The sequence below is a fragment of the Oculina patagonica genome, chromosome 13 (genome assembly GCF_052425735.1).
Source record: "Oculina patagonica isolate OP01 chromosome 13, crgOcupat, whole genome shotgun sequence".
Classification (NCBI taxonomy): Eukaryota; Metazoa; Cnidaria; class Anthozoa; order Scleractinia; family Oculinidae; genus Oculina; species Oculina patagonica.
In genome coordinates, this window is record NC_135770.1 from 19275091 (window position 1) to 19295909 (window position 20819).

Below are 20819 nucleotides of genomic sequence, written 5' to 3' on the forward strand. Positions count from 1 at the left end.
TTTCAAATTTCTCGTTTTTTTTTTTCTCTGAGTTTTTTTAAAATAAAACATGCTGAAAATTATTGGCACTGAGCCATACCTTCCCACTTATATTCACTTAAATAATGGCCCACAGTTAATCTTTCCTTTAGAAATTATAACGGTTTGCCGATTTATCATGTTACTTTTTTTCAGATTGCAAGGCCGTCACTGTAAACCAGACTGTTGGACTCATAGACGTTACACACAAAGATCATTTAAATGCCTTATGGTGCGACTGGACAATAGGGAATGTTGGTGTGACTCATGCAGTTGCACTCTTTCTAATCCAGAAGCTGCACTTAGATCATTGCGGGTAATTTCATTTATAACAACCTACAAGAGGTTTTATCAGTTGATCAGAAACTAGCAAGCTTTTGCACTAATCTTCTTTTTTGGATCCATTCAAAAAAGTAAAGCCTTCTAACGCTCAGAATAGAAGTAAAAGGGAGTGTGTCACAATTTTAACAAGGTATTTACTCTGCGATGCTTAAATATTCAATAGTTGTTTATTCATCCCTTACAACGTATTGATATGTCAACTACACACTAACGAATTTTGACATTAACACGGCCACCGCATTTTGATATGCAGTTTTAGCCTTGATTAATCTGTTGGCGTGCTTCCAAGTTGTAACGTTGTAACGTTCATCAGAATTCCTAAATCACTGCGCTGCGTATGTCGCCTTCTGTTTGTGCTTATCGCAGGTGTGATCATCCTTGTACCTTCCTTGTTGTTCTGATTTTTACATACTTTTTTTTCGTAGTGAATATGTAAAAATTTTCGGCGGCAGTAGAACTGAACAATTTTACCAAACGGGATGCAGGCCTTCAGGTCGTGCATCTCTGGTCGAAGTTCCGTTCGGGGAATCCAGCAACGTTGAAGTTAATACGGTCACGGACGATGTAAACAGTGTTGTTAAAGTTCAGTTCGTGGTTTTAAAAACTAGCCTTGATTCAGGTACGTGAGTAACAATATTATTTTATTAATTTTACTCAATTGAAAAAGGGCCAGTTTTATGGCCAGACGCGGTGCGGTTAATGCAGGCGACAAAAGGGTCGCAACTAAAAAAAAGAGTCAGTTAATTTGTGTTTGATGACTTTAGAGAAATAATTAACATAGCTGCCCAGGGCCCGGTTGCATAAAAATACTTAAGATTACGTGAGATTTTCTGCAGCCATTCCCTGTGCTCTGAGGGGGTTTCTCCCGTGCTTACAAGGATAAATCGGGAGAAAATGTACTAAAGAGCACTGGAAAAACCAAAACGCTTTGAAAACATTCACCGGAACGCAGAGAGCTGTTGCAGAAAATCACCCGTAATTTTAAGTATTTTTATGCAACCGGGCCCTGGGCTCTTAATGGGGCTCGAGTTGACTTTAGCGACAATGAAACGAATATATTGTCCATTCGTTTGCTGTCAAAGTACTTACCGTTGTTGTTGTCGTTGTTGTTTTTGTTGTTTTCTTTCCTCGTTTTAGGTACTACTCTCTCACATATTTATAGTGAATATTATGTATTTCAGCTACTGTTCTTTCTAGCTGGTCAGTGTCGGCAAACAATACCAGCAGCACCAGCATATCAATTCAGTGGACAAACCTAACCAGTCTACTTAACCGGCAAGTTCTTCATTACATCATCCTAATAAACAGAACAAACGGGAATGCATTGGCACATGCAGTTACAGAAGGAAACGTACTAAATACGGAAATTCTTGGACTCGAAAATTCAACAAATTACAGACTAGAAGCTTTTGGAGTGGATGAACAACACCGGCTTTACAAAACTCTTGAAGTGAAAGCCACAACTAAAAAAGGTACACACAGTTATGCAATAAGTAAAGAAAATAGCACGGTTTCTAGGGGTATTTATAATTAAGATAAATAACACTTCGCGACTATTGATATTAAGAGAATTTTGAAATATCACGAGCCGGTATTTATCCCAAATATCCTAAAAAAAAAACCAGGCTACTTTTTGTTTAGAGCAGTTTTCACTTGACTGTCGAAAGTAAATTCCGTTTGCTTTGGTTTTGCATTACTATGCACCACTTTTTCAGTCAACCATTCAAATTAAAGTAAAACCAAACCAATTGTCACTTTTTTGCGTTGTTTTTTCCGCGCTTCGTGACGACTATCATTGCATATATTTCGAGTTTTGGTTGGTTCACTGGAGTGTCTGTGTTGTTTGTGATTGGCTAGAGTGATTACTTTGGTTTTGGTTTAACGACACTCAGTTGAAAACTGCTCTATGCTACAGGGCTATTACTGAATTCACGCCCAAGTGATTGGCTTTATTACAAGATGTGATCAAACATTGATTGCAAAAGGTTCACTCTTTTTTTACAGAAACCGATAGAAAAAACTTTGTTTGAATCGGCCATTTCTTATAAAATTGCTTGAAAGTAACAGTTTGATCACACATCCAAGTTAAGTAATCACCCACAATCGATTTAGCCGGTGAAACAGGGCTCGCCAATGCAAGGTAAAGACCAAGCTGGTAGTAAATAGTGACTTGACAGCCATTAAAAATGGTTCCATGTCACCATTTTTGCTTCGTTTCTCGACAACGTGTTTGCCATTACAGATGAACGCCAACGCATTCTAGGTGAATACAGTTTGTGTTTGATGGTATTTCTTAGCCAGTGATAATAAATCGCCTACTTTGTAATCGTCAAACGAATGCTCGTTTGTATAACCAGTTACACCAGTAATTGGCGAGCGAGGCTGGATGGCAATTTTGAGACTCTTTACTAACGTTTCTTTGGCACTCTGCTTTGTAAGCTTTTTGCCTTCGATTTTTGCCTGAAAGGCCATGGGCGTCATAAAGGAGTTAGTGCTGTGTATCCCCGTTCTCTGCTGTTATAAGTGAGCTTAAGCACCGATGTTTTAGGGGCGACGGCGACGTCTATAACCGAGGGAACCTGGCGTAGAGGGCGCTGTTGTCGTCGCCAAATTACAAAGCTTTAAGCAATTGAAGTTTTTGCGACGGCAACTCACTCAAAACCTTCCTAATACCCCCAAGAAAACCTCTGTAAAAACATTCTGCGAAAAATGCTGCTATTATCGTAAGATAGCAAATATTTCGGACGAATAATAATTGGTGCTGTGTGAGAGAAACCGCTCAAAGGAAAAAAAATAATTAATTTATCTATGCAAGATTTTAACTTCAAAACATCGAGTGAGCCAAATATTAAGCAAAGTTCAGAGTTCAAAAAGTGTGGATGATTGAGTTTGTTGAATCCTAATTTGAGTGCCCAAATAAACCACGGTCCAGTCTTCTATCTTGAATTGGTACAATTCGCTAGTAATTTATATTTTACCCAGAAGAACAGCGTGGTCATCTATCTATTCCATTAGACTGAACGAAAATGAAAGAAATCTCGGTCTTTTACAACATTCTGTCAAATTTTGAACAACGGACGATCGTTACTAAGACCCATTGTACTGATTTGCTTACCATAAAGGCGTAATAAATTATAGCGGGCGGGAAGTGCAAATATAACACGATAAAGTCACCGGATAAAAAACATGCTTTTAACACTTGCATTTGTACTGTTGTAGCCATCTTTACAGTTTGACTTAAAGAACTCCAAAAAGTTATAAAAACTCCAGTAACCTCGAATTGTTCAGGCTCCAAAACGATAGAGTAGTCATTCAAGCATCGGATACGTGCAATAATTTAAGTTCCAAATGACATAAAAATACGAAAATCCCAAGTCATAACTCGCGTTTTACAGGTAATGTCAAACTAGGTGGGGATGGGCGCTTATTCGAGGCCGGGCGCTCAAACGAATAAATACGGCAATCTGAAAAGGATATTTTTGTACCGGTTACTTATGATATGTGATGTGATTTTATTTCAGTTTCATGTGGAACTCGTCATATTATTTCACGAATTGTTGGTGGAAAATTTGCACCAGTTAACAGCTGGCCCTGGCAGGCAATGGTGAAAAGCAAATATGGTTACCGACAATTTTGCGGAGGTTCATTGATAGATCCGCTTTGGGTTGTCACAGCAGCTCGTTGCATACGTGGGAAGTCCTTGTCATATGTAAAAGTGATGTGAGTGGCAAGATTTTATCATATATAAGCAAAGATCAGCGAGCTTTTCACTGAGTAGAATTAGACTTGTTTCCTACAAGGAGATGGTTTACTCAACGTACCTAGATAACGATCAAGTTGTGTTGCAAGATTTTATCATATATAGATCTTTCAACTCAACTGTCCATTTGTATATGGACTGCATTCTGACAGAGTTAATCCAAGAAAGAAACAGTCAATTTGTTGTGCACAGTTGGTGGTAGAACAGGCTTGATTAAGAGCAAACATTATTCTGGTTAGTGGAAACTTTAAAAAGAGTAGGAGGTAAAGAGAATAAGAAGGCCCAGAAAAAGGAAACCAAAAAACGGTTTAGCCAAAAAAAGACCAAATTTTGCCCTATGCGCATGCGCAAAACTAAAATCTTGATCATCAAAATCCAATCTCGTCCCGTATTTCAGACGAAGTAAGTACCTCGCATTGCCTCTTGCTAGTTACGGCCCTGGGTATTTATGCTTTACATTAGCATTGTTTTGTGCTCCTTTAAAACAATGACAAAGTACATTTATTTACACAAACATAGTTGCATTTAAGGTTGGGAGCTCATTACAGATATGGTGGAACTGTTGGAACAGAACAGAACTTTGACGTTGTGAACATTATCGAGCACGAAAATTACCACATCCCGAACAGGTATAGCAACGACATCGCGCTTCTTAAGTTATCGAAACCTGCTAAATTAGGAGAAGGAGTTGGTCTTGTGTGCCTGTCAGATACCAAGTTTCAGCTTCCGTTTGATAATCCTAACAAAAAGTGCTGGATAACTGGCTGGGGTAAAGTTTCTCATCAATAGCAGCACCAAACGAGCTCATGCAGGCTGATGTCCCTTTAGTATCAAAGCAGCGATGCATGAGCATCGTATCCTGGCAAAATAGACGACTCCATGATATGCGTTGGTAAAGATCAGGGAGGAGTTGGAGGTTGCCATGGTGACAGCGGAGGGCCGCTTGTTTGCGAGTTCAGCGGTAAATGGTATCTGGAGGGAGCTGCTAGTTGGGCGGGAATGCCTTGTGCGTCCCCCTCAAAATATACTGTATACGCCAAAATTCGTTACTTGAAGTCATGGATAATAGGAAAGACAAATGGCGTAACGTCATGTAACTTTGATACTGGTTGGTGTTCTGGCTGGCAACAGTCCGACTCAGATGTGTTTGACTGGACGCGTCAAAAAGGTCCCTCTTTATCTTCCAATACAGGACCCTCATCGGATCACACCAGCGGAACAGGTTAGTTTTCTAGATATATTGGAGCTCATGTAACGAGACTTTTTTTAGTGATTTAAATTAGAACCACAGGTAACCTAGACGTTCTATCAGTGTACCACAAAGGTTTGCATGGATCTGAAATTTGACTGAAAAAGGTTTCACTTTTCCTATGAAACGGTTTACTGAAATAAAAGTGGAAAAGTGTTAAAAATAACCTTGCTTGTTGTCTTTCCCACTGTTTTTATAACTTTGGGCCAGGAGGCTCCTGGAGGCCATTTTGGGTGAGTTATATCTTAACTGTCGAACCCACCAGTGTAGCCTGCCAAAAGAAAGACTGAGAAAGCCAACGTTGAAAAGAACTTTCAAATTTGGCCAAAAATCAGTCGAAGACTAGTTTAAAATTTTGGCGAAAAATTGATCTGACCCAAGCCAGCGCTCTCATTTCTCACCGTACCGTAAAGATAAATCGCACCCCTTTCTGCGGTATCATCCAATAGGTCGATCTCTCGGCTTGGACGCATACTTTACCTTGTGTTCACCTTTACTATATATATTTTTTTTTTGCAGAAAATAATTACGTCCACTTTTCTAATAAAGTCGGTTGCTTATCGAGGACCTGTTTTATTAAATTTACTAGCCAATTGTCAAATCCGTCCTCGGATTCTAAGCTAAGTCATTTCGTGTCTTGATGAAACCGAAGAATTGCGCTATTATATTATTTTACGTATCATAGATTAAGGTGAATTGTTCTAAAACAAACCTATTGTAAAAGACAAATCTAAAAGGCAAAACAAATCTACGGTCATCTAATAGAAAATCTAAGACTCGTAATTAAACGGAGCGTATAAAATATCGCAATAACAGCAAAAGCTGTGAGATGACGTGGTCCATTCGAGACATAGTTCATATTTTTTAAACCATGGCTGAGCCAACAAGTTCACTTTGGTGCCAAAGAAAACTAGCATTTCAAGGCATTATTTCATTTTTGCAATATAGGGATGATTAACTGTTACGTTCAATAATGAGCAAATTTCGATGAAATGATTTGACCCTTATCATGCGAAGCCCAGATGTTTTCGGGATTTGGAGGAATAGCCATTCAACCACTTGTGATGTCATCAATTAGCACGTCAACAAATTCTTCTGACATGCAACTAAGTCAGGCTGGATAGATCTTTTCACAGGATTGTCCATTTTGAATATCGACTGCATTTTGACAGAGCTGGTCAAAACAAATGATGTAAAAAATGGCGGTAAAACAGGCCAATATACAGTACCTGCACTTGATCATGGTCTGCTTTCCAGGATTTTTCATTGATAACGATCAAAACCTTCAGAAGAAAGGATGTACATAGTAGAAGGTAGAGGGAATAATAATGCAGAGAAAAACAAAACGGAAGGTAGCAAGGAAAACAATTGGAACGGTTAAGCAAAAAATGGCTTATGCGCATGCGCCAAAGTCAAATATGTACTTTTACATGAAAGCTTTGTCAAAACCTTACTACAGTGAAAAAAAGGTACATTTCTAGAAAAGTTTAGAGAACTTTAGTACCGTAGCGCCAAAAAAAAAAAACAATATAACGGTTAAAAACGTGTTTTTTGAGCAATTTTAGCATATTAAGGGTAAAGTTTTTCTGCACGGCTGATTCATTGTCAAATTACCTTATCAATCATTTATTAACCAGCTACGCTTCCTATTTTATTTTATTGCACAGGGTATTATATGTACATCGAGACGTCTTATCCTCGTGTTGCCGGTGATAACGCAAAGATTACATTCTCCGTATCTGGAAATGGAGAGCTGGCTTGCCTCACATTTTATTATCACATGTATGGTGAGAGTACAGGGACTCTAACTGTCTTAAGTGGAAAGAAAGTAGTTTTTTCTACATCTGGAAATCATGGAAACGACTGGATAAAAGCGGAGATAAAAATCTATTTGGATAAAACCGTAAGTTCTATAGATATCACTGCAACATTCATTTGCAAACCTGAAACAGGGAAACGTATACAACACCATATTGTTGCATTAAAGGGAACCCCCGCTCTTGCGACAAGCTGACGTCGAATTCTTTGAAATAATGCCTACTGAAATTCCGAATTTTAAACGACAAAGGAGAAATAACATTAAACAGCAACAAAATGTGGAAAAGGTTATTGCTTTTAAATTCCCACTCGCCGCCTTTTTGGATGTTATGACGTGTAGTGGTTGCGCGATTGTTTCATACAAACGATCCTCTGCTTGCTAACGAAGACTCACTAATAATTGTACATAGCGTGATTATGGGGAACAATTTCAATGATGTACCAGAGGGCAATGCGTGAGTGCAGGGAACAAAACACAACAAAACAAAACAAAACAAACAAAACGTTCTGCTTGTAATAATTCCAGTTGAAGACGACAACCTTTAAATTTTTTTTTAAAAAAAGTGTTCATCTCAAAAGTTAAGGCCAAAAAAGGCAGGAGATCAACAATAAATGACTAAATCAGAATATTTTTATAAACGCTTGTCGATTTATTTGTTTCCCTGTATCGATTGAATTTTACTGGACCTAAACTTTAATGTATTGGTAAAATTAACATGTCTTTGCATTTCACCTTTGTGATGAACTAGAATTAACTGCTTTTACCCGGAACTCTTCTCATTTTACTTTCTAGGTGACGTTTGAAGGAAAAGTTGGATCTTCTTTTACTGGTGACATAGCCATTGATGATGTCTCAATTAGCAGGGGAAGCTGCTTTAGTCAGACGACAGCACCTCCACCGTCCCCGACACCGACATATGCACCTTCTTTGGCTTCTTTACATTCAAGTAGTCCATCCATTCACAACCCTTCTTTGAATTCACCACAGTTGTCCTTGATGCCTTCAAGTTCAAGTATTCTATCCACTTACAAGACTGCTTTGCATTCACTTCCATCGTCATTTATGCCTTCAATTTCAAGTACTTCATCTTATCGCACAACTGCTTTGCATTCACTTGCATCTACCTTAAAGCCTTCAAATTCGAGAAGTTCATCCACCCATCAGCCAGAACTTACTTTGCATTCAGTTTCATCGACCATTTATCCTTCAAAATCACGTAGTTCATCATCCACTCTCAAGCCTTCTCTGCCTACATCTGACTCACAAGGTATTGCTCATTATTTATCTTTCATGATTTCTCTCTCAAAGAGGCTTCGATCATTGCTGTGAATCTTGTCCGAATATTTGCTATTTGACGTTTTATTTATCAAAAGCATTTGTTTAAAAAGAACATTTAAGGGTAACAACGGTCAAGCAAAGTATCTCACCTAGAGGTTATAAGTGGGATTCATTTTTATTGTGTTGCCCAGTCAAACTGGACAATGAATAATTATCGATAGTCAGGTGGCATCTGCTGTATAGATAAGGTTTCTTGGGGTTCGCAAATATTTCAGTAACACAGTTACTTGTGATTTCAAGTAGCTGGACAATAAAACACCGACATTTGAATGTGGACTGTTTAATAAATACATTTAAAAATAACAGTAAATGTTTTGATGGATAATAGCAGAGAGAAAATATAAACGAAAATTTGCTCAAAAGTACTTTCAAAACAAGTGAATATAATATGTGTTTCATTTTTAAAAATTTTTTGTATAAGAATACATGGGCGTTAGTTTAAAAATATATCAATTTCTCAGTGAGTGAATTCTGCGATGATCGATGCTGGTGTAACAACAAGACGTTAGTAATTATTATCGTCGTCGTCATCATCATCATCATCATCGTCATCATCATCACCATCACGTCATCATCATCATCATCATCATTATATGTAATGGAGTCTGGCGCACACTATGGATCAGCGTTAAATCTACTTAACAAATAGACTACGAGCCCGAGTTTCTTTAAACGAATAGACAACGAGGTGCAGCCGAGGTGACTATCGCTAATAAAAAACTCGGGCTCTTAGTCTAATTGTTGTAATACACCCTCTAACCACTTACAGTCCAACACCTACCAGTTTATTTACTTTCAAGCCAAAAATGATGATGATGATGATGATGATGATGATGATGATGATGATGATGATGATGATGATGAAAACTGTCCCGTTAAGGAGCAACGCACGCGCAATCGTGTTCTATCAACGAATGGAAAAAAATAAGGGAACCAATCAGATTCGCGAATGTTAACTTGATTTGTGGCCCTGCATGGTTTCTTAAATTTTGGGGAAAATATTCATGGTCAAAAATACAAATGTAGTCTAATACTTGCAATTATTGTGCTTTTAGTGTTTACAAGTTTTTTTTCTCTCCTTCTCTCTCTCTTTTAACAAGATTATTCCCTTACTACCATTGCTTTCCAACCAAGTCCTTCCATATCCACTCTTGCTCCTCGAACACCATCAAACAAGGAAAAACAAGAATCAGTCATGTTGGAAATTCGAGACCTGGACACAAACAAGGTAATATATTTTTTTATTGATATTGTTTGTTAATATTAGCAGGGTTTAAACGAATTTTGTTTATGGCGCGGCGCCACGGTCTCAAGTTCTTTAAAAATCCTGCGCGTTAGAGCAGGGACTTATTAGTCAGTGCGCTGGTTCTCGTTCTTTTCACGAAAAAAAACGTATTTTTTTAAAGTGCCTTTCTTCGATAAGTTCTCTCGGAGAACAAAAACAAATTGCTGGTGAAACGTGATGACGTTTTGGCGGAACCTGTGATGGTTCAGTACCCCACTTAGCAGGGAAAGTTCTTATGTAGCCACTTTGTACTGCAGGAACTTATATGAGGAACTAACATAATTATTAGTTTAATTTTAAGCTTATTATTTTCATGTACTATACATGAGCCTCTAATATTGGAGGGCAACCTCATCACGCGTCATGACGTTAATAAATTGATTGATCGATCGATTGTTTGATTGATTGATTGATTGATTGATTGATTGATTGATTGATTGATTGATTAACATCCTGTTTTGAGCAAAATATTTCCCTTCTGGCCCTCCAACTCAACAAATAACTGATTTGCGAGTTGCGAAGTACGATCAATTAGCAAAATGTCTGCTCGTACAATATGTTTAATCAGCGAATAGCGAATTTTCCACTAAGTTTTTGCCTGTTCTGCAGTGTAATAACGTGCCATATTTTGCGCGTTCTTCTTGCCCTTATATGGTATATAGCGCAATAGTGAAATAATAAGTACATCTAACGAATGACTTTTAGATTGGCCTTTTAGAGCAATGATATAAAAAATCCAAGTTGTTGGTCTTTTGTTTATTTATTATGTTTTTTTAATCCTTCCTCTCTGGGTATTTTTGGCGAGAAATGGTAATTTCTTCCAGCACTGATCTGGTGAACTTGTTTTTCTTTGTACATATTTGTGCATTTGTTTCAGTGGGACAAAAACAAGGAAGATGACTTTAAAAGAGAAGTAGCAAAGGTGGCTACAAAGTACTGTGCTGCTGACGAAAAGCGATGTCAATCAACTTCTACAAGGTAGAATAACAACCATAATGCATTAGTACAGAAGCACAAATCTTTCAGCGCATTTTCTTTAATATTTCTTGCTTCAACGTACAACATGTATTCAGTTCAGAAGTGTCTGACTTGTATACCATTTACAAGAGTTTACAGAATTTAACTAACTTCCTTTTAAATATTTTTCGCTAATCCTCTCACGATATATATGTTTGTCTTTTTTCAGTTCCCGTCGAAGGCGGTCGTCTGACAACATGGTATTTTCAGGCGATATGGTTCATATTCTTCCAGGTTATCCAAAGCAGTCACCTGATGATCCACTTATTGCCTTGTTAGCGTTCTATTTACAACTTCCCCAAGGATTCTCTGAAAATGTTGTTCACAGAGACGCCCTGAAAGCCATTGTGAATAGTAATATGTCGAGTATTGGAGGATCGATTGGTAGTACCATCTTACGCGTTGAGCCATTACGTTCCATCACAGATTCTCCTGACGACAAAGATGAAGACAAACAAGGTGATGGCGAATCAAAGCCAGTCAGTGCTATCATAGGAAGTTCTGTGGGTGGTGTTGTATTGTTCGTTATTATCGTCACACTTTTGTTATGTTTCAAGAGAAGTAACAGGTGAGTAACAACGACCGTAAAGCAGATACTGTACGCTAGATTTTTAAAAAAATAAAAGTACTACTAATTTCTCTCAGCAACAATAATTGATTGTGTTCATTTCCCCGTTTAAAAACATCAGCCTGGAAAATATTGGCTTTTACGGAAACCCCCAAACTGATCATTCTTTAAAGAAAGCAAAAAAAAAAAAAAAAAAAAAAAAAAAAAACAAACCATAAAAAAGGAGAAAGAAAGAACAGGGGCACAATTCACCGCAAACAGACATCCAAATTTGTCTTCATATAATTATTTTAGTTTCTCCGGCAATTTCTCTTTGTTCATGGGCGCGCGAGAGAAAAAAAAAAAGAAAATATTTTACCTCTTCATCAAGGCAGTAGTAAAAGTCGCAATACATTAGAATATCGTAAGTCTTTGAAATTTCATATTTTAAATCGACACACTGCTTTTTCCAGGGGGTCAAAGAGCCATTTTTTCATGTAATTTGTTCATGTTGTTATTCTCTGTCCATTGATCATGACATTAACACAATTGGCGGTTCACCGTTTTCCATTTAGCTCTGACAAAGGACTAACACCCGAAGCGTCGGCTTCCCAAAGTCTATTCGGAGAGAATCTTACCTTTGCCAATTTTAAGTTTATAACAGCTGAAAACACCATCTTGTGGCTATTTTACTATAATTGTCTGCCTCTAGCTTCAGCCATCCAATGAAAAACTAAATCAAAAAGCCCCTCTTCCGAAATTATCAAGATAGTAATAGAAGTGATGTTCTCGGGAGTAAATATGTTTTTGGCCCTTCTCAGAGCCCATTTTAGCCCGGGCTAAAATGAGCCTGAGAAGGGCCGAAAACATTATCGCCCGCAAACATCGACACCTTGTTATATTACCGTTTTCCTATGATTATTTCAATCTTTTGAGTGAGCTTTTTCTCAAAACTTAAAATCTAAATCGATCTTTAAATTACTGTCTAAGGTTTAACAGCCAAGAGGGAGGCGAGGAAAGTGCCGTGAAAGAGAATGACGGCGTCAACGAAGGCGTAGATGGAGTCGCCACTTTGAAAAGGTCCGCCAACAACGCTCGTGATAACAATACGGTTGTTTCTATGGGACAATCCCTTAATGTAATGTGCGATAATCGGACTCGATCATCCGAAAATGCACCTTACAAAAAAACTAAAGTGCACCATCTGCATGTCATCAAAAACACCTCATCAGCTAACGAAGAACTTCAAGATGTGGAAGAATGTGTCAGAAACATTTGCAAAGAAACAACAACAAAGTCCAAGCAATTTGAAAGAAATGAAGCTGTGAGCAATTCAACAGATGGGGTTGTCCTTCGTTTTCAAGAAATATCGGCAGAGAAACCTGTAGCTGCAAAATCATCCAATGATACCAAGTATAACAGTCCAAAGAAACGTAACAAGAGGGAAAACGAGGCAGATGAAAACAAGGACGTCGACGAAAGTGTGGTTAATGTTTAAGCATCCCAATCTTGTTTCAGGGATATGAAGGACAGAACTAGTCAAATTTTTTTTTTTTTTTTCCTTGTTTTATTTTTCGACAACCATTGTTCTTTTTATTGTCCTTCGTGCGTTTTAACTTTGCTTTTAGCTAATTGTCTACACTTCTTGTGGAACGTGCAAACAGTAGTTTAATAACGATTTTTTTTATGATGGCAACAGGTTAAACGTTTATGACTTGTTGATCGCTTTAAGAAGTTGAATTGCTCGACCGTGAGAAAAGTACATATGAGACCAGGGTTGTATTCAACCAAAACCACTGGCTTATCAAGAAGGGATATGCTCTAAGAAAACAACCACAGGGATTAAACCTGCAACCATTTGAAGCTAACACTAACATAAACAGAGGCAACATTTCTTTTGGTGGAACATGGTATTAGAATTTTTAAGCAAAATTTTTTTTTGCACAAGAGTAATCGATACCCCCCGGGGGTATCTCATATGAGGGGGAGGGTTTGGGGGGGGGGGGGGGGGGGAGGGAAAAAAACCCAATTTTTTTTTTGGGGGGGTTCGTTGCGTGTTTGGGGGGGGGGGTCGGGGGGGAAGGAAAAAAAAAAATGTTTTTTTTTTGAAGAAAAAAGGGGGGCCCCCCCCCTTTTTTTTTTTTGTGTTGGTTTTATTTTTTCACTTCTCTTTTTTTTTTACCCTTAGGCTGTACTTTTTGGTTGTACTCTGAGTTTTGCTCCACACCTTTTTTTTTTTTTCAGTACTCTTCATTTAATAAGTCGAGTTTTAATTTTTTACGGTAGCTAAGACGTTACCACTACAAATGTGGAAATATTAGGGCTATGGCTTATCGCTTTGCTTTTTTTAAGATATTCCGCGGTTTTAATCAATATAAGTAGTAGCTTAAAATTTAATACGAAATTGATAATTGTAGTACAAGATCAATCCCTCAGGTAGCATCTCTTATCAAGCAGCCTGTTCAATTTTGAAACGATTATCATTCACAGCAGGCATGAATCAAAGCTTAAATCAAGTTGTTTACAAGAAGACGTTGTGTTGTTTTGCCGTGTTTCTCATAAACTTATTACATAGTATTTATTATACTACTAGAATATCATATTTATATATTCATTAAAAGCATTTGATACTATCGACCACTGAGTTATGATTACTGATTTTCAGAACATAACCTCAGGAATTTATACAAAAAGAAATTTTTAATAATCAAGTTTTATCACATCGTATAAAATAACGAGAAGCAACCCCTGCAGAGCACCCTGTGACTCGATTTAGGCCCTGTACTGCTCCGATTGTGTATTAATAACATACATAAGGGCTCCGAAACACCGTTGCTTATTTCTTTTACAGTTAATTATAACGTGTTAAACTCAATTACAGTTAATTTAATCTGTAAATCAGACATAAACAAAGAAGTAAATTAAATAAAGGCATCGAGAGACTACAAGCTAAGGAACAAGCTTGCTTTAAACAGGGAAAAAAAAACTCAAGTTATTTTTTTTAAGGCAATAAGCAGAAAAGGAGAGCAACAGACCATAGAAAGCAATAAAATTTAGCTTTAAACTACGTTTTGTAGACAATTTCTTTAGTGATCAAAAATAATCATCTCGCTCAATCTTGCAGACAAATACAGTCTGACTTTAGCCAATCCGGCCTAAGGCCTCGTCGGCTGAACATCAGGCGATATCCCGCGTAATTTTGTAGGATAGTCTAAGTATTCACATTTTTGCGACATCGTATATTTTTTTTATTTTATCTGTTTTGTCCTATGTAATAACCCAACGATTATTTTTCGCGCGCACTTATTGGAAAAAACGCATCACGTGGAAAAAAATTGGGGGCGGGGGATACGGCAAATTCCCCTTCTTTTTATATCTGTCGCCCGATGTTATAGACAAGAACAAAACGAACGAACAAAGTCACTTTTTCAGCTCTAACTTTTAAGTTAAATCACAGCGTTAAAAAATACGTAAAGCAATAAACTTGCATTTGTTTCAACCTCACAGTTACGCCTGGATTATCAAGCAGTAAGTTTTTCCTTTTTTACCGGCGGTAAAGCGCGTTTCAGCCTCAGGAATTATCCTCCAATACACCAGCCGCCTGTAGGGGGTATTTTTTTTACTAATAATTTTTCTGAAGGCCTCTGTATACAGAGCTGACAGTCCGTAGTTATCTCCATAACTCTCCTTGGAGATTAACCATATCAACCGTCACTTTGATAAACATGACATCATCGCGGATATAGCCACCTTCACGGACTTCTGCTTGAGAAATGAATGTCGGACAACCCGATGCTACGTTCATGTCTGATGTAGGTCTTTTAAAACTCGCACAGTCAGGATCGGGTCGAAAAGCATCAATTACGTCTCGGATTCCATTTTGGTCCAAAAGTCTGAAATGAACCTTTTGGATGAAAGGCCAAGGTAACAAAGCGTCGTATTCTCCTTTCATGATCACAAAGAATATTGACAAATGCGTTCCTTTACCAATTCCATCTCCATTTGGGTATAGACGGGCACAAACTTTGTACCCAAACCGGCCAACGAAAAACGGAGGGCTATAAATCGATGGCGTCTTGCCAGATACAGCTTCTTCAAATCGTCGGCTGAAATGGTCGATTTTCCAAACATAAACGCCGTTATATGAGGTAGCCTCCAGCATTTGAATCTGCATATCTTGCTCAGAAAGTTGAATTTCGTGTAACGCTAGTTGATGTTCAGCCCTGTCCAAGCGCTTCTCACAGGCACGAGCGGAGGCAGACTGACTACCCTGAAACTCATGAACATGTTGTGTCTGGACGACAACTCTCAGTCGCGCTAGCTCACTTTGTAAGGTATTCATCTTCGTTTCATGCTCGGTTATTGTATTAAAAATTTCCTGCATCTGAGAAGATAGAACATCCCTGTTTGTAATATTTCCAATAGATTCTAAATCACGAGTAAGCTTATCCACGTCCCTTCTTTGTTCGCATATTGAATTTTCCATGACATATAGTTTAACTTGCTGTGTTTGTATGTTGATTCTTGCCGTTACAAGTTCTTCGTTTTGCTTATTTATTTGAATCCCCAAAGCATTTATTTCAGTTTCAAGACAAGAGACCTTCTGTTCTGTTTCCTTGTTTATCGCGTCATATTCGTAACATGATTGGTTAATCATGTGTAAGTGATAGTTTAGACTGTCATTCAAGTGTTCATCAAGAGTCTCCTTCTTTCCCTGTGTAAATTCATAAAAACTGTCGTTAAAATTAATTCAAAGTGCTTCTACGATCAATTTAGACCTTTTTCGGGGCCTTTTAAATTACTAAACTACATTACCTAGGTAGTAACTCGTACATAGTCTGTTGAAATTTGGAGGAGAAGTTGCATCGATTCGCTGCGATAAAACCTTTTTTTTCTGCTTAAACTTTTCACCATAAAATGACTTGAAAATCCTAGAATAAGTAATATCAGGGTATCATGCAAGGACTTTAAGATGTATGGTTGTAGGCTCACGGGATTTGTTTCAGTAATGGCTAATATATTTCTCATTTCAGGGTAAGTATTAGTGCATGGTCAAATTTTATGGCCGAGTCTTGTGTTTTGAGGTCTAAGCTGTCAATAATAAAACGAATGTATATCAAGAGAAAAGAATAAAACAGAATCTCTCGTAACACTGTATATGGTATCAACCAATCTGAATAGGTCGCAAAATCAGTTGAAATTTAACATACTGAATGACTTACTTTGAAATCACAACCGTGAGAAGTGCACGGACACAACACCTCCGCCATGGGACAATGGGTGGTCACGTGCTCTGCCATCGTGTCACGTGGTATAGCCTCTTTTCCACAGCTTAAAATGCAATTGATGGGAAACTTCAAACACATTTCCAAATGATCCTAAAAAAACGTAAAACTCTCTTTTGTTGTATGTGGCGAAACTATTGTGCGCGAATAACAATAATATTTGACAACTTATAAAATTCCAATGATAAGCAAGTTGCAGTTACTATTGTTGTATAAATATCAACAATATCTGGGAGAGGTGGAAGGCCGTGGGTTCGATTCCCGTTGGGACTCAGATTTTTTTTCTTTGTCCTACGCTCGTGACATATGAAATTTCATTTTATCATTTATAAATGACCTCAGTATGGAGGACACGTGTCACATACCAGCCTAGTACATGGCCCAGCTAACCACGGGTCTCGTGCTTAAAATTGAGTTATAATATAAGATTAATTAATAAACTTGAAAGAATAATACTTCCAGCCCACTCCCATTAAACCTGCCTTTTTTTAACATGATCATGTTATAGTCCACACTGCTCGAAAAGGTATTTCTTTACCCCCTTTACCTTTTCAAATATTATTCTCCTTTTGCCTTACCCCCCCAACACCCCCCACCCCACTCCCCACCCCGAATGACATTTACCTTCATGGATAAGTATAGAGCCATACCTTCATGTTGCTTAATTGGACCTCCCCTCCACAGTAGGCACATTTGACCGCCCTGTTTATACAATCATTTGTCCTGTGGTCTTCAAGAAGTCGTCTTTCCAAATTCTCACCACACGCTTTGCAAAGCACGTCACCATACTGACAACTGTCTTCATGGACCTGGTAAAATAAATTGTTTAACGTTGATATCATTATTGAATTTAAGTTAGTATTGCCTCATGCATGGTGTAGCGGCGGGCGAATCTCGAGAGTTTCAACAGGTGTTGTGGCCGGTCTTGATATCGATAGTGAAAGGACTATTCTACGGGCTCGCGATTAAACACTCAGATGTAGAAAAGGCTTCTTTTTATTCACTTGACATCTAATTGTTGTACAACCATCGAAAGCCGTAAACTGAAATTTGATTAACATAAAGTATATATTAGCTTAAAACTAACTAAAGATAGGTTATTGTCTCGTGCAAAATAGTTAATCACGTAGACATTTTCCCGCAAATAACGAAACACATTGAAGTTCACTTAATGCTAGTTAAAAACTCTAATGAAAGGCGATGGCCTAGTCAGGAGGACCTTGCAATAAGAACTAAACTAACCAATGACAACAAGGCAAAAGAACAATGCAAACACTAAAGGTTAAAATGGCGACTTATTTCCGAAAAATCACTGTGACTAAGGCATGCAATAATTTACAAAGCAAAATAAAACGAGAAACTAAACCTCTAAACTTGATCGAAAACTAGAGGTATAAATTTCCTCACTTACATATCAGTCCTGCGCATGCCTCTTGTGGCTGGCTTCTTGTCTTAATTCTTATTTTCTTACTTTTTCTTAAGTGTTTGATACGAAGGCGCAGAAACAACTACCCGAAACTAAATGAATACGTGCTTTAAGAGCGAAAAAAACAAACAAACGACTAACCTGTTCTTTACATCAGAAAACAGAAACATAATAATATGCGGTCAACCCTAGACAACAACATAGACCGTACAGCAGTCGTTACACATGGCTTCTCGCAAAGTGCATGTAAATATATATTAAACACAACCCTATACAGCCATCGCTCGTCCATTTGTCCGTTCGCCCGAGTTCTTTGCCCTGTTCTGCGTTACTTCGTTTGTTCGCATGCCTAAGAGGTTGTTTCTCAAGAGACAAATTCTGATAGTTTTCACGTTTTCATGTCCACTTTGTGTGTAACTTGGTTGGTCATTAAGATCTGGTGGCGCAAGTTTCCATCGACATGTACGCCTGATACTGCCGATTAAAATCATCGTTTGCTGGTCTTTGTTGGGGAAATGTTGCTAACAGTCGGTTCTTGAATTTATATGCGTGCATCACAGTCACCGAAAACGTAAAATTAACATTTTGTACAGTAGGAAGCTAAGTTCGATAATAAAATATGTTTTCACTGTCAGTTCAGTCAGTTTAAAGCGGTTTACCTGTAGATGTCGTAACTCTCCCTGCCAACCGCAATTTATGGCTTCATATCGACAGGAACACTGGAGGTCTAACACGTCCCTTTCGCAGCATTTGTCACGGAATGATGTATTCCGTGCAATGTTTTCTCCGTCGACGGGACATTTTGGACATGAAGATCTAGTGATAGAAATAACCCGGAAGCAAACAATGAGGTTTTGATCTCTCTACAAATGCTTCGATAGCACATTTCTTTATAATGATAAATAGAAGTTCGACAGTAGGAAAATTTCTAAAATTGCAACCTTCACAGTTGCTTATACGCTTGGCTGTTAATATATTTCACTTTCGCGTACGTTTCATACCTTAACTTAATTATTCTATCCGAATAAGACTCTCGCGTAACAACCCTAAAATCGAATGATTGTTACAAAGGAATAACCCATATAAACTCCGTTTGTGTTAATCATCTTCAAAGAAACAAAACCATCCGCGCAACCGCTTAAAATCGCCGTGAAATAAACTTAAAGCAAAATGCCGCAGAAATTTACACTCTAACACGTCGTACTACCTGAGAAGAGACTCCAGACAATTCAGACAGAAGCGATGGCCGCAGGAAGTCTGCCATGGTTCGTTAAATACATTCTTGCATATTGGACACGTTAGCCTCTCATCCAGTCGTTGAAGGAACTTCACCTTAGTAGTACACATCAGTTAAAACTTGAACACACTATCGGAATCTAACACGAGATTCACTTTTCTGCGATATACGACATATTATACGTTCTTCTTGTGGGGCGCTCGTAATAAGAACGTGCCATGAGAAATAACCTTTGACTCACTAATCACTTGTTAATATATGCTGACGAAAGCATTTTCTCTTTCGAATTGAACTTTTTCCCATCCATTATATTTAATTATACATCGTTTGGAAGGATGAGAGAGTTGAGGAGGAACAAATCGATTCTATAATTGCACGTTGCAATTTCTTCTTTTTTATCTTTATTTTAATAGCAAAACTTAAAAACTGAAAGTGGGACTTTGAGTTGCACATGCATGTGGTCACGTTTGTCACATGCACGTCACAAAAATGACTAATCGTGACAAAGGCACGAACCCTTTTTCATCCATTCTATTACGGGTTATGGCGCCTGTTATTCAGCGTAAGATGGAATCAGTGAAACTGAGGCACACTTCCAAACGATCATTAATAAAGCGCACAAATTCTGTCGAAACTGAATATGCAAAAACAGTGAAAATATATACTGATTGTTACTCATTTCGAAAATAAAATATTATTCGCGACTGAACGGGATTTTCCCCTGTTGTTACTTTCTGGAAACCAGTCTATATGCTGGTATCCCTCTCACTTTCAAAAAATGCTTGTTTTTTTAGAAAGTTTACCTGCTATAAATAGCAAAATGTAAAAGGAATAGGTGCTCGTACATTAAAAAAAAAACTACAGTAGCAAATATTTCGTGCAGGCACTTCAAAGTAGAAAAAATTGCATGCAGTGAAAATTTTCAGTTTATTTTTTTTTTTAAGGATTTGGACTTGTTTTATATTATGATAACATATATGCAGAAAGGGAGATCGAGTTATGCTGTGCTCCAGCACCAAGCCAGTGTTTAGATAGTTTGATTCGAAAAAAAAGGTGTTCTATAACTTTAAGAAAACGCTGCGAGAAAAAGAAAGGATAATCACCCCTTTATTTCGATTATCACAAGAACAGCTTTGCACATCCTTTTTCGCATTTCCCTATCCCCCCCCCCCCCCCACACACACACTCCCCCCAAAAAATCAATAACACGGAAACATAAAAAATCCATGAAATCCAACGTTTTTTTTCTTTTTTATCCCCCCCCCCCCCCCCCCCTCCTCCTCCCTTAAAAAAACATAGGGAATGCCTGAAATCCAAGTTTTGATTTCTTTTCTTTTTTTAAATTAAATCCACCTCGGTAAAGGATTTTGGGATGTGTTTTATCGGAAATCCGAAATACGAATTACAAAATCTAAATTCGAATTTGCCAATCGAAAGCAACCTTTATAATTTATGCAAACAAATACTCTGTGTAGCACTTTGTGTTGATCAGGCTC

At 37.8% G+C, this 20819-nt stretch overlaps 2 protein-coding genes across 3 annotated transcripts in view; one reads left to right on the forward strand and one right to left on the reverse strand.

The window, feature by feature from the left end:
- LOC144634531 (uncharacterized) overlaps positions 1-13368 on the forward strand; it is a 58117-nt gene extending 44749 nt beyond the window's left edge. The window contains 13 exon segments of the mRNA XM_078493506.1: positions 175-334; positions 786-979; positions 1542-1832; positions 3882-4080; positions 4651-4904; positions 4907-4971; positions 4973-5342; positions 7037-7272; positions 7981-8455; positions 9627-9754; positions 10689-10789; positions 10998-11396; positions 12366-13368. Of these exon segments, the coding sequence (XP_078349632.1) occupies positions 175-334; positions 786-979; positions 1542-1832; positions 3882-4080; positions 4651-4904; positions 4907-4971; positions 4973-5342; positions 7037-7272; positions 7981-8455; positions 9627-9754; positions 10689-10789; positions 10998-11396; positions 12366-12873 (3380 nt within the window). The 3' untranslated portion in view covers positions 12874-13368.
- Positions 13369-13632: 264 nt separating this feature from the next.
- Positions 13633-19524, reverse strand: LOC144634569 (TNF receptor-associated factor 3-like). 2 transcript variants are annotated; one of them, XM_078493574.1, is made up of 5 exons: positions 19294-19524; positions 18746-18902; positions 17311-17469; positions 16637-16753; positions 13633-16089 (listed from the first exon to the last, which is right to left on the reverse strand). In XM_078493574.1, exons 1-5 carry the CDS (start codon positions 19431-19433, stop codon positions 15046-15048), a joined length of 1617 nt encoding a protein of 538 aa, XP_078349700.1. In that variant the 5' UTR covers positions 19434-19524; the 3' UTR covers positions 13633-15045. The 2 variants fall into 2 exon arrangements, with proteins under 2 accessions (XP_078349700.1, XP_078349699.1); XM_078493573.1 differs by having other exon boundaries at positions 16598-16753.
- Between the last annotated feature and the right edge of the window lie 1295 nt (positions 19525-20819).

Coding starts and splice junctions, on each gene's coding strand:
- LOC144634569 (XM_078493573.1), bottom strand. CDS start 19,433: ATGTGTACTACTAAGGTGAAGTTCCTTCAACGACTGGATGAGAGGCTA. Junction 16,754..17,310: donor TCCAATTAAGCAACATGAAG/GTATGGCTCTAT, acceptor ACGTTTTTTTAG/GATCATTTGGAAATGTGTTT. Junction 16,090..16,597: donor CTCACGGTTGTGATTTCAAA/GTAAGTCATTCA, acceptor GAATTTACACAG/GGAAAGAAGGAGACTCTTGA.